Source organism: Ylistrum balloti, unplaced genomic scaffold, assembly GCF_031769215.1.
Source record: "Ylistrum balloti isolate Yb309-2 unplaced genomic scaffold, AGI_CSIRO_Ybal_v1 Utg370508, whole genome shotgun sequence".
NCBI classification, from domain to species: Eukaryota; Metazoa; Mollusca; class Bivalvia; order Pectinida; family Pectinidae; genus Ylistrum; species Ylistrum balloti.
Genome location: NW_026782328.1, coordinates 1412644 through 1426438, shown reverse-complemented (window position 1 = coordinate 1426438; position 13795 = coordinate 1412644). Strand labels below are relative to the sequence as shown.

The following is a 13795-nucleotide window of genomic DNA, read 5'->3' as shown; positions in this document are numbered from 1 at the left end:
ATTAACCATGACCAGTGGTCAGGGAAAGTTGAGCTAGAAGAAGTAATAGTCTGTTACCTGTATATCAATAGCTGGTAATTAGCGTATTGTATTTGGTTAAAAACAAAAAGTGCAAATTAGTATCTTAGATACTATAATCCTATATTACTTTCCTGGAATTAAGGCTCTTAAGCGTCCTTGTAAACATCATCAGTGTGGTGGTAAATGGGAAGAAGAGAGAGGAGAGGTAGGTGTTAACATTAACACAAATAGGAATTAACTTACCAAAAGAGGAGCTCAGTAATTGAGATCTAAATATACAAAGTATCCCTGTGACAAGTCAAATAAGAAAGTTTTCTTGATTCCACATTTGTTCAGTCAGCATTCATGTCACCAAGTACCATTATTCAAATACATTCATTGAGTAACATATTTCACATTAGCTCCAATTTCAGTGAGGCAAAAGTACTGGTAGGTAAATGCATGTTCATGGTATACAAATTGTTCCTTTTTATGAAGATTTTTAAGAGTAAAGTTTATGATGATGACCTGTTTTCTTATAAATCACACACTGTTCGTCAGCATAAGTTTCACTACACTATACATTTTTTGTATGTTCTGATCATGATGTCTGGTATTATAGACTTTTATGATTTGTGTCATTATACCGACAGCCACATGAACTGTTGACTCTGGGAGAATGATGGAAGATACAGGGAATGAAACGCTGAAACAGCAATTCCAACTTCTTCAGGAGCAACAACAGAAAAAATTACAGCGAAGAAAACAGCGACAGGATCAGAAAGAAAAATCATCCGTCCAAAAACCTGTAGCTGCTCCAACATTTGGGGTTGAAGACCATTTAGATTTAAAGGTATAAATGAGTAACTAATGAGAGTAAAAATGCCAATATATGTTATATATATTCATACTGTTGTTTATTGTGATGTATGATTTCTTGATCAGATAGAATGAATGTTCTCCCAGTAAAACAACATTTGCTTGCATTGTTTGACTAATGTTCAGCCTATTCAGGGAATGATAATAATAATTAAGGAATAATACATTATTTGTATATATTGAACTGTCCATCCTCATCATGTATTGCCACAGGTCATTTTAGAAAAAAAAAAATTATATTGAAACTCATCTGACGTGACCTCAGAACTTTCTTTAGACAGACTTTAGCTCATAAATACTAAAAAAAAAACTTTGTATTCTGACAACCTGTCAGATCCATTTCTTATCCCATGTGGGGTTTTAATTAGAAAGGTATCATACTAGATCCCACCGGGGTTGGGATTGTGAAGTGTGTCTGATAAAATGCTTTTATTTACAGTATATTTGACAGATTGTCAGAGAAACAATCCTTTCAAGTATCCAATAAGATTTGTTTTGTATGAATAGATTTCATAACTACTCCATACATATACTATATTGTAAACATTTTTATGCTTAAATTTTTTCAGCTAGCAGATCCAGTTCCAAAAGGAAGCAGTATTGTATCTGAGGAGCTTGTGGATCATTTAAACCAGCAAATCAGAGTAAGTGTACAATAATTAACCATGTTTGGTTGAATTTCTGTTTTACTTTCATTTTTAAATCTGTGGCTGACAATGCTTTTGATTTTCTCGACATAACCTTCAGTGTCTATAACTTTTGAACTGGTCTGTTGAAAGCCAAAATGCTGCAGTAGTCAGAGATACTGCCAGTGAAATAGACAAATAATCGGTAATAGTAATTGTTACAGAAATTGAAACAAAACAGACTTTTCAGTTAGTCAGTCATTGGTTGATTTGTATATGCCTGGTACATCAAGATCAAGTGTTTTTCAACCAAAAAATATATTTGTTTTTTCTTTTTAGGAATTGAAAGATGAAAATGGTCGAGTCTACAAGCTCTTAAGTGAAAAAGATTTTGAATTACGTAACATGAAAAAGAAGAGAGAGGAAGATAAATCAGGTTGGTATTAATAAATTGTTATTATTGTTCTCGATTCAATAGAAGTTCAAGGAAATTTATAATGGAAAAGTTGCTGTCCAATGTCTATTTCACTCAACTCATAGGATCTCTACAAGTTCTTTCTTAATTTCTTTTAATTTCATTTATTGTACCACAAAAACAAAAGAAAATAACATTAAATGAAAAGATAATCATTTTGCCTTAGGTATATTTTTTAACTCCCTTTACTGCATGAGAACTGGTTGAATTTGTAACTTTAAGGAAAGCATATTAACTTAATAGTTACTTGATATTACAGATAAATAATTAGCAAAAAGTATACTTTATTATTACTGCTGTTTAACATATATAATCTACTGAGTATTTGTAACTCCATCAGATGATAATTATCATACATATTGATATTAAGATGTATGCAGGTTAGTGAGTTGATATGAAAAAAACATTGTAAAGCAATGTCGTCTTATTTTTTTGCCATGGTTTTTTGTAAGTAATGGCACATGCAACAATGATATATATCTCTAGGGGCTTCTGGTGTAACTAATGAGACAGCTGCTACAAAAATTGTGGAGTTATCCAAAAAAGTACGAGAACTTACGTCTGAAATGGAAGCAGAGCGCACAAAAAGTAAACAATTGGCAAGAAAATGTATGGATCTAAACAATCAGGTAACATATTTTCTTTTGTAAACAATGCTTTTGTATGGCTCTTACCTGGTTCTTTATCTCAGCATGTTGAACAGTCAGATATGACATTAACTGCTTTTGTGTGATTCAGTTGAAACTGTTGATGCAGAATTATTCCACAGTGTATTCCATTTTCAATTATAATAAATATTATCTGTTCTTATTTCTCAGATTTCTAGTTCACCATAATATTGTATCAAATTATAAAGATATGTAATAGAATATAATGTTTTCTTTCATACTTTTTCATCAGATTTCCAATATTCCTCAAGAGGCCAGGTCTATGCTGGGGTCAGCTGTCAGTCTGAGATCACAGATGGAGGAAAAGGTGTTGTATTTTTCTTGTACTTTTGAAATTTTGATTATTTTGTTTTATGTTGTTGCTAAAAGAAAACTTTATAAATCATTTCACATTAAGAAAATTTAATTATAGACACAACATGTCTCACTTGCTAAAAGCTGCTGTGTTTTGTAAAATTTTACTCTATTTAGTGATGTACTTTGTTTACATTGAAAATTTTCACCTTGTAAATTTTGCCTTATATATAGATATTTTGCAAAAACATTTACACTGTATGTAATACGATTTTATGGTTTACCTTAAGGCTGAAGAACAGGTAGATGTGAAAGCAATACAAGACAAATTAAAACAGACAGAATCCAAAATGGCGGAATATCGTAACCAGTGCTCATCTTTCAAACAGGAACTGAAAATAGTTCATAAGGTCAGTAATTTGTTTTTATCGTTAGATAGCTTTTATCAAGAGCAAAACAAAAGAAAGACTTGGTATAAAAAACAAATTTTGACAGATAGATATCTTAAATATATTTTCCAAAGGTTGAAATTTCATAACAGTAAAACATTTAGAAGTAAAAACAATGACAATTTGAATGTATGAAATCTTATTTGTTGCTTGACTTGAAAAAAACCCAAGTAAAACATTGGCAGAAGTTTTCACAAATGCCTTGTAAATAACTTCATCTGAGATTGTTCATTATATTTGCAAAGGTATTGAGTCAGGAAGTTGGTGACAATGTCAATGTACAGAGTTTACTAAACAGCAACAGTTCCTGGAGGGGACGATCACAGCAGATCCTTGCTCTTCAGTCAAAGGTAGGAATATACATTTCACAAAGCATACAAACCCTACAGGTCAAGGTAGGAACACATACAGTACTTTACACACAGTTAAAAACCTACAGGTCAAGTTATGAACACACACTTCACACATACCATACAAATCTACATGTCAAGGTAGGAACACAAAAGCACTTTACACACTGTAAATCCTATATGTCAAGTTATGAACACACACTTAACGTACCATACAAACCCTACGGTTTGCTGTAGGAACACAAACATACATTACAACTACCTCCTCTATCGTTACTAACTTGCATCATAGGAAACTTAAAAATAGTCAGTTTTTATAGAGTTTGTCAATGCTAACCAACCCAAATTTCTCCCATTATATATCATAGTCATGCCGCTGGGGAAAGGTTTTGTGTTTTCTACACAAATTTGTTTCATTTGATCCCACTTTCTAATTATCTACTGACTTTGGCTGAGTTATTGAGATTGCTTTCCTTTTTTTGTTCTAAGAAAAAAATAGAATTTTTTACTTAAACTTATTGCTTTTAACTGCAATTTATGTGTTGACAGGTGGAAGACCTCCGTTCACAGCTTGCTAGTAAGACAAAGCCTGAGGGAGACCTAGAGAAGGAGATGATGGGAAATACTTCGTCACGAAGACGAACTGCCGATGATAGACACAGGGAACAGCTTCGAAAGCTGGAAAAAGAGAGGAAGGAGTCACAAGAGGTTAGAGGATATGCTGATATATACCTAACACTGAAACAGTTAATATTGAAAAGTTTTGTTGTTATCTCTTTTGTTTTGTATGCTTTTTTATACTATGGTAATATTGAAGTGGAAACATACTATTCATTTATAGGCATAACCTTTCATTTTAACCTTAATGTTACCTGGAAGTGTAATCTGTCATCTTGACAAAGAAAATATAACCTGTAACCTTTGGCCTCTAAAATTCTTTTTATGATATTGACGTACCCTTTGACCTTACAGAAACAGGCCAATGAGCTGAAGGCTTTAGAAGAAGACCATGAGGCTCTAAAGAAAAAGCTAGATGCTTCAAAGACCAGGTAAACACTTTAAAATCATTTTTCATCTGACCATCCAGTGCTTCAAATGCACAAATTATGCTTACACTTAAACCTGAAAAATATTTTAATCACATAACTACCCAATTATCACTGGAACATCCATTAATTAATTTTGCTATTTAATAACACATAGCAGAGCTGTGATTGGTTTGAATTAAATGGACTTAGAATATTGCTAATTTAGATTTCACAGGAGTTATTTGATAAACAGAATCTTACATTAGTTTTCACACATCAATTGTCACAGATTTTTTATTGTATATCTTCCCTATGGCTCAGCGAAAGGAAAAAGTCCATTATTGCAACATTTGTAAGAGAAACAATGTATACATATATACACGTCCACACTAAACTTAATTTCTAAACCATTTACCTATTGCTTATTTTGCTTCATTACATTTACTGTTTGACAGCATTTTTACTTATATCTGGAGTTGAAAAGTTAAAGATACAATGAACTTGATATCATGAATTGTAAGTTAATGAAATAAACATATTGTTATATGCAATCTGTTTTGATATTGTATGTGTTTTCAGGAACAAAGTTTTAGCTAATGAGATTAAGTCAATCAAAGCACAGATGCAGACATGTATACAGAAAGGTCAACATGATGACGAACTGATTGAAGCTCTCATGGTAAGTCCTCAAGATTGATTCAGATTCATAGTGTAATCAACCCATCTGTCCATAGATTTCATTTCTACTTAACAGCCTTACTGGTTAAGCATTTGACTTCTTAAACTTAGGTGAAAATCTGAGTTGTGTGGTGCAGCGTTCCTTACACAGAAATGATAGTGCTTATCAGAAAAGCTGATACAGTCCTGTTCTGTAGTGATTGTGTCCTTATTCTAGATGGTATGTGTTCATTTGCTGTAAAGTGAGGTAGCCACCAGCGCCTGTAAGGAGATCCTATCTCAAAATGAACCCTGGCTGTTGTAATATAGGATATTACGTTAGTTTTCTTTTTACACATAATTTATGAAACAAGTAAAAAATTTCTTAATTTTAGTGGAAAGGTAAAATAAAAAATTTGTGATAGTGTTCTTATATGAACTGCTTATGGAATGGAAATAAATTCTAGCTTCTTGTTATCATATGATCAATTACTTTCGTAAATACAGCTGTAACAGTCTTTTCATTTTCACACTTGAAGTTCTCTCAACTACTTATCTATGCTTTCCATTGTGATGTCACAATGTAATATGCAAATGTGTGACTTCAATTCATTATCTTATCCTGACATTACAATAAGCTATATCAGACGAGAAAATATGCAAAAATATTACACAGGTGCATTTACTGTATAAATCAGCAATCATTTCATGTCACATGAAGATTCAGCATGAGTTCCATTTCAGTGAATTCTATATGTTATTACTGATACTCCTTATCACTTTCTGATTCTTGTTTGTTTGAAATATATATAGCCAAACATGTTGACTCCATTGTTTTGTTTAGCGTCAGCAAACAAAGCTACAAAAGCTGCTGGAGGAATCTGGCAGTAACCAAACAGCCAGTAGTCAGCAGGCAGAGGCCCAGCTCAAACACATGTCAATGAAGGCCCAACAGGACAGCAATATTGTACAGCAACTGAAGGCCATCGTTACAGAGAAGGAGTCGAAAGTCCATCAACTAGAGGACGAGATTAGGCAGCTCAAACTCAATGTGAGTACTGTTAGATATCATGTGAGTAACTTTGTCCCAGTTAATGATTTAGTGTTAGTATGGCTCTGTCACTTGTTCAACATTATATTGGGTCATTCTTAGCAGCAATTGTTTTCATAGTGGTTATGTTATTTATTCTATGCCTTCATTATTGTTAATTTCCTACTGAGTAAAGGTTAGTCTAATTGTGAGAATATTTTATGTTCCGTTTAAAAACATTCAATGTGCAAAGTTTTTTTTTTTTCATTTCTTCCTCTCCTGATATCAAATTTCTGACTTCTGATTACAAAAGATATACATCTGATAGCTTACATTTATTGTTATTTATCTAGCATCTACACAAAGCTCAAGAGGAGGGTGTAAATCAGCTATTCCAACAAGTGGATAACCGCCCTCCGTCTTCTATCCCTAGTAGCCGCCCAATGACTGGCGATAAGAACATAGAGCTGGACTTCACTGTATCCTCAGTTACACCTACACAGTCAAGGTAAGTCACACCGAGTCATAGATAATGTAGGCCTCCCAGAGTCATGATCTGAGGTAGGTCATTCCTTGTCATAGGTAAAGGTAGGCCTCCCAGAGTCATGATCTGAGGTAGGTCATTCCTTGTCATAGGTAAAGGTAGGCCTTCCAGAGTCATAGTCTGAGGTAGGTCATTCCTTGTCATAGGTAAATGAAGGCCTTCCAGAGTCATGGTCTGAGGTAGGTCATTCCTTGTCATAGGTAAAGGTAGGCCTCCCAGAGTCATGGTCTGAGGTAGGTCATTCCTTGTCATAGGTAAATGAAGGCCTTCCAGAGTCATGGTCTGAGGTAGGTCATTCCTTGTCATAGGTAAAGGTAGGCCTTCCAGAGTCATGGTCCAAGGTAGATCACTTTGTATCATGGACCAAATAAGATAGGCCATTTGAAATCTAAATAGGCATTGTCCTGTAATAAACTCACCTATCTAGTGTCATGGGTCACAGTTTAGTTGCCCTGGGTTCATTGGAAGATAAATATGTTTAATAGATTACTGTTTATGATAGCTGATTTACCTAACTACATGTAACACCAATACACAATGGTTGACAATTTTTCAGCGTTTTTTCACTGCATATTGTCTTGGATATGGACACATGTTCTTGAAAATTCACACAAAATCCATTCTGGAAGATGGAGTACTGGGGTAAATGACTGACAGGAAATTGACTTCATGTCTCTGTTTTGATGTAGATTAAGTGAGAGACCTCCATCTGGGATGAAGGATCGGCCGCTCTCATCTGCCATGGATAGGCCACCAACTTCTAATAGCGCTATGGATAGTTCCAGGGTCCCGTCCAGGAAGTCAGCTCGGACACCTACGAAGTAAGATTATTTAAGAGATGGAACATTTTACATTGATATGATTTATCAAATTTTGATAAAGTCATTGGATTTGAGGCGTCTTTCATGTTTTTGGATGGGTTTAGAATGGGATGAGGCAGTATATTGAACCAATTGGAGTTTTTGGATGTTTTCTACCCTTCAAATTAACCTACTGGTCCAAAACAAATGGTAACCAGTATTGCTTTGCTTAATCCATATTATACAATATTTTTCTTGTTTTTATTAGTAACCATGCAGACCGTCAAACCATCGCAGACTTAACCTATCAGTGCCAAGAGTACCACACAGTGATGCAAGCCACAGAAGTGGAACGAGACCGTTTGTCAGAGCTTGTCAAAGTTGTACAGCAAAGGTAAAAACACCTGAATCCTTGAAGATCATTCACTAAAACTGGAGTCTGATTACACAAAATTATGATAACTACTTTTACTCCCTTTTAAAGAGTTATCGCTCTTGGTGTAAAATATCTAATACATGTACCTATGAATGCAAATTTCTTTTTCATATCAGATAATTATCATTTAATTTCATGTGTTTGGAAATAAGTTTAGATATTACAGTGATTAAGTGAGATAAGAAATTAGCTAATACAATCATAAGCATAGTCACGGACTGATATGTGTAAGTTTGTGGTATAGACTGAAGATTGTCTCCATACATCAGATTGCAATATCTAAGTCTTGCGGTGAAACAGGCTGTTTATGACAGTTTAGGAACATAACAATTTATTTTGTGATCATAGAATGACTGAACAGACCGAGAAGTTGACAGAGCTTCAGAATGAACTTGTACAGCAAAGAAGGAGAAATGCCCTTCTCGAGAAACAGATCGGCAAAAACAAAGTAGAACAACAGAATCTGATCAACAAATCAAGTAGTAAGTTTGTTGGAGAACATTTACCTCCCCGAGTGTTCAGTAGCAGCCAAATAAAAGATAGGATAAAAATGAAATTTTCACCAAAATCAAAGTGATGACTTTCTTTACATTTGTTTAGTTACCAGTAACCAAAGTTTTAATACTTATCTCTAAATCAGTTATCATTATTACAGTTCATTAAGTAGAGCCAGCCAGGTATAGCATACATGGAAGTCTACACAATTTTTCCTGGAGTCGTCAAATATATGAATATATGAGTCCAGGGATTCAAATCACATACAATGTAGAGAAAAGAGTGTATCAATTTTGAGCGTCCTTTGTCAATTCAACAAGTCAAAGTGCAGGTTTCAGAGACTCAGGGAAAACCCTGAGTTGTTTGTTGGTTTACTTTTTTCTGCATTTTTGGTTTGGACCTCACTGCTGTATATGGTAGGCACTTTCATAGTCATAACTATAAATGTATACAGAATATATGCCTTCTGCATCTATTTAACAATCTTAGAAAATTGAGGCTTTTGTTGTAAACTTTGCCTGTATTTGACTTTTGACCACCATCATGAAATTGTATGGTCATCTGGACTTAATCCTGTCCAACATCCATCCTTCATCCTATCCGTTGGTATTTCTAAGTCAAATATCACATTAATTTGCTGATATAAAAAATTTTGTTTGAGTTCCTTTTCCACTATTTTTTTAAATAAGTGATTTGAGGTTTTTGTCATGTTTTCAAATTCTTTGTCAAAATCTACATCACTTTAGTTTGGGTTTAGCATCTCATTTAGCTACAAGTGGATGCAAGGGTAGACAACTCTGACAAAACAGTCATCAGATTGATCCTCTCATATGCTGTATACCATCATGTATATCAGGATATTTTTGCCCTTGTATATTTGACCATTATCCCAAAATGTTCACAAAGTCGCCTCATGATCATTTTGTATTGAAGATTATATAAAAGGGTCATATAAGTGATGGATGAAAAGGGTGAAAATTAAACTGGGTTGAAACTTTTCAGATATCCAGTAGTTGTTGATATTTACAGGGGTTGTATGCCCGTATACATGTTTATGGATGTAAAGATGTAACAGAGGTCATTATTTATTTCAATGCCTCCACTAGCCAAGCAGTATATTGTGGCTAGTATTTACCAGGGTTACATACTCCCCCTATAGGAAATAACTTGTCCTGGAGATTACAGGGCTACAGCGATGCTGGTTGGGTATGGCTAACTACTAATCCCAGGTCCCTACATGGGTGCCAGTGTAACAGAGGTCATCATTTATGTCAATGCCTCCACTAGGATTCGAACCTTGGACCCTTGGCTTACTAGTCTGATGCTTAACTGTCTGAGCTAAAGAGAAGTTCTCTCTATCTGAGTGGTATATTGCAGCTAGTATTTAACAGGGTTACATAGACATGTGCAAAACTTAAACCTCGAGAACTAGCCCAAAGTGGGACAACTGCAAAATATAAGCCCTGCAAAGTTAACTGTCTAGTATGACAGTGCTTTTTCTTCTTTGGTGTAATTGACTCAAACCAAATATTTGAATTGAGATTGGGTACATCCCAGTAAACTTGTTTTTCATCATTCCCAAATAACAGTGGATTTTTTATTGTAAAATACATTTTGATCTCTTCCAAATAAAAAAATGTTGAAAGGGGTGTACAGGTTCTTCACCACACAGCCAATTTTTCCTGTCATTCTCAAATTGCTGATTTTTAGGTGCTATACCTCGAGCCAGGAAGCAAACCTCAGGCCGTGTAAGTAGTCAGTCAATGATGTCGGCCAACCCCCTATCTTCGAGCATGCTTGGAAAGGATATGTTTGATGTAACAGAGGAGGAAAACATTGATACTATGAATGTAGATGAGATTAAAACTAAGTAAGTTCATATCTCACCTCTTAATTTGAATCAAGTCGACAGAAAAATAAGATTTCTTCTTAAGTGACAATGAATTTGCAAGTAAATATTCAAGTTACATTAAAGCTGTCATTTGTACGTTGATATCAACCAGTAAATATACTATTATTGGTATTCTATACAAGTCAATACTAAGTAATATGTATGATATACTGGAACAATAGACTAACAAAAAATGTTATCATGATTTTTAGCCATCAGTCTTGTGTATGTAGAATAATGCTTTACAAGCTAACATTTATTTTGAAAAAGTGTATTAGTATCATTATTGGCTGCCATAGTATCAATGTCATTGTTAAATGCAATTTTGAGAATAACTAGGTAATGTATTGCATACATAGCTGAGTGACGTTTGAATTACAGTTTGGAGATCCAGCGTGATGAAAATGAAGCTCTCAAGACAGCGTTACAGAGTACACTGAAGGCAAAGGAAGAAGATCTACAGACTTACTACCACATTATGGAGGAAACCAAGAAAGTCTTTCTCCAGGCCCTCAGACAATATAAACAGAATGTCAGCGGCACGTGACCCAGGGGTCACTAGGTTATGAGGTCACAGGTCAAAGTGCAAAAGTTTTAAGTGTTAACTGTGAGGAACTTGCATGTTTTCTTTTTGTCTGTTTTTTGTTTGTTTGTTTTTTTTGTTTTTGTGGCATTTGATACAGTTAAGTAATTGCTGAGTCAGGAAATATGTAAATAGTTTATTTTTGGCAAGGGAGGAGAAGTTGTGTTTCAAAATGATACATAATTTACTTGTTCTGTCTAAATAGAATGTAAGGCAAGTTTTCAAAGCCACTCATGGCACTTTGTGAACGGGCAACAGAAACAATGGGGTCCAATCACATGGATTATCACCACCATTAACATTGATATTTAATAGCCAGTATAATCATTACACCCCCACTATGTTTGGGTCATGTCAGGTCTTAATCTTGTTTCAGGAGAGCATTAACTAATAGTATTCCTATGTCAACATATTATAAATATCCGTTGATGAGTAGACTTGAATATTGAAGGACAATCACAATATGAGGGCCATGATATCTCATTCAGCAGGTTGTTGACCTACAGAACCTCAGGTGAAAATCTGATGTGGCTGGTTCAACTGTCCTTGCCTGTGGATGTGTATATTTCTAAGAGGTTGAGAAACAGACCAGTCTGTGCTGATGTGTTTGTGTCCTTGGGTAAGATAGTTTATCCTAAAAGTTCTGGATGGCATATGGCAGACCTCCCTTATGTTGTTCAGTGAGATAGCAACCAGCTACTACAAGGAGATCCCATTTCCAAAGGACCCTGACCATTAAAAGGTTGATAAACTCTGCAAAACATTGCTAAAACTTAATGAATTGTTACATGTAGCTAATGTATAATTAAGTTTTTATGTATCCAAGTAATAGGGGTTTACAACAAAACCCCAGAAGGGGCTGAAGCTTGATCATTAATTATATATAGACTTTGATGTTCACTAGGTAGGTCTTTGTCAGGTCTAAAACAGGGAAGGTTGAGAGGTTTTCTTGGGAAACTCCCACCATTATAAAGATTAGCACTGGTGCTTTCCCATAGGATACATTATGGAATAGTTTCATGCAAGCTTTTGTACTTGAGTGGAGCATTACAGATTTTCTGTATCTGCAGATAGAGAGATCTTGTGAGGTCATCTGACCTGAAGGTACAAGATGACCAATTGCTATGTGCATCTTCTGTCGTCATGTGTTGTCCGCCATCTGTACACTTTTCCTTTAAAACGCTACATCTGCTTAATGCCCACCAAATTTGGTCCGAAACATCATCGGGGTGAGGAGTCATGTCTTAAATTCAGGAAGTTGATTTCACCCCTAGGGACTCATGGGTGGGGTCCCAAAAGGGGAAGTTAGTCAATATTTTGCTACAAAATGATACTCTTCTTTATGCTTAAATGGATTTCAACCAAATTTGGTTTGAAACATCATTGATGGTTCAGAATCATTTCTAAAATTCAGAAAGTTGATTTGATCCCTCGGGATGTGGTTCCAAAAGGGGAAGTTAGACAATATTTTGAACCAAAACACTACTCTTTCTAATTGCCTGGGTAGATTTCAACCAACTTATGGCCTGAAACATTATTAGGGAGTGGCAATGATATCAAATGTGCTTGAAGTGATCCTGAGCTTGTCCTGAATAAATCTTATTTTTTCACTTTTGGTACAAAATCCAACATGCTTCATCTTGAACAAATAGTCAGAACGACTTCTCAAGTTTTATTCACACCATTGACAAAAATATTTGGGGTTTGATTTGTTAAGGAAAAGAAAGAGATGACGTGTTGTTATTTTTTTAGTCTGATCAAAACTTCAACCAGAGTAGCCATTTATAACATGGTTGTGTAACTTTTTTTCATGTATGGAACTTACCTTTTATGAGTTTCTGATACTTTCTAGGAATGTTCAAAACTTGAATTCATCAGATTTGTCAGACCACAATCAGCAAATTCTATAGTTTGTCTATCCATTAATTGATTGTTAGATGACCATTAAAGGCCATGACCCTCTTGTTATACATGTATCGCACACATCAAATACCATTGATGTACATGTCAGAGTAAATGTTTCCCCATATATCATACCATTGATGTGCGTTAGACTTCAGAGTATATGCTACCTTACACAATATTCCAATAATGTGTGTATCAGAGTTAAGGTTTGCTTCCCAACATAGTATACTTGCTATTTATGTTAGATTTAAAATTACATATTACCAAACACTGGTGTTAGAGTTGAGGTTGTATGATAGCAGACACATAACATGTGATGTGTATGTGTTCTGAGCAATGGTCTCATCAATTAATATCCAAATGACCTACCATTTGAATGATATCGTAGCTGTAGGATGTTTATGTCATGGATAGCAAATTACCTTAAGAAAGGGTTATTGATCAAAAATGAATGAAAGATTAGGTTCTCTGCAGTTGTTGATATGAAAGCAAACATTCTGCCTACACGCTTTCTTATTGTAATTAACCATGTCAGATAAGTTGTTTACACGTAAAACGAAAAAAGAAATTTGTAGCTGTTGTTTATATTTCTATTTATTTCTATACCTTATAAAAATAAGATAAAAATATTTTTTAGTTTAGGAATTGAATGATATCATGCAATTTTCATAATTTGAATAAGAAA

At 34.6% G+C, this 13795-nt stretch overlaps 1 protein-coding gene across 1 annotated transcript; it reads left to right on the top strand.

The window, feature by feature from the left end:
* Positions 1-682: 682 nt before the first annotated feature.
* On the top strand, positions 683-11204 carry LOC132555586 (coiled-coil domain-containing protein 13-like). The gene is made up of 17 exons (XM_060219930.1): positions 683-853; positions 1449-1523; positions 1845-1941; positions 2467-2609; positions 2881-2955; positions 3233-3352; positions 3637-3741; positions 4291-4449; positions 4714-4790; positions 5349-5448; positions 6271-6477; positions 6810-6964; positions 7690-7821; positions 8069-8194; positions 8585-8718; positions 10442-10601; positions 11004-11204. Exons 1-17 carry the CDS (start codon positions 683-685, stop codon positions 11167-11169), a joined length of 2202 nt encoding a protein of 733 aa, XP_060075913.1. The 3' UTR covers positions 11170-11204.
* Positions 11205-13795: the final 2591 nt, after the last annotated feature.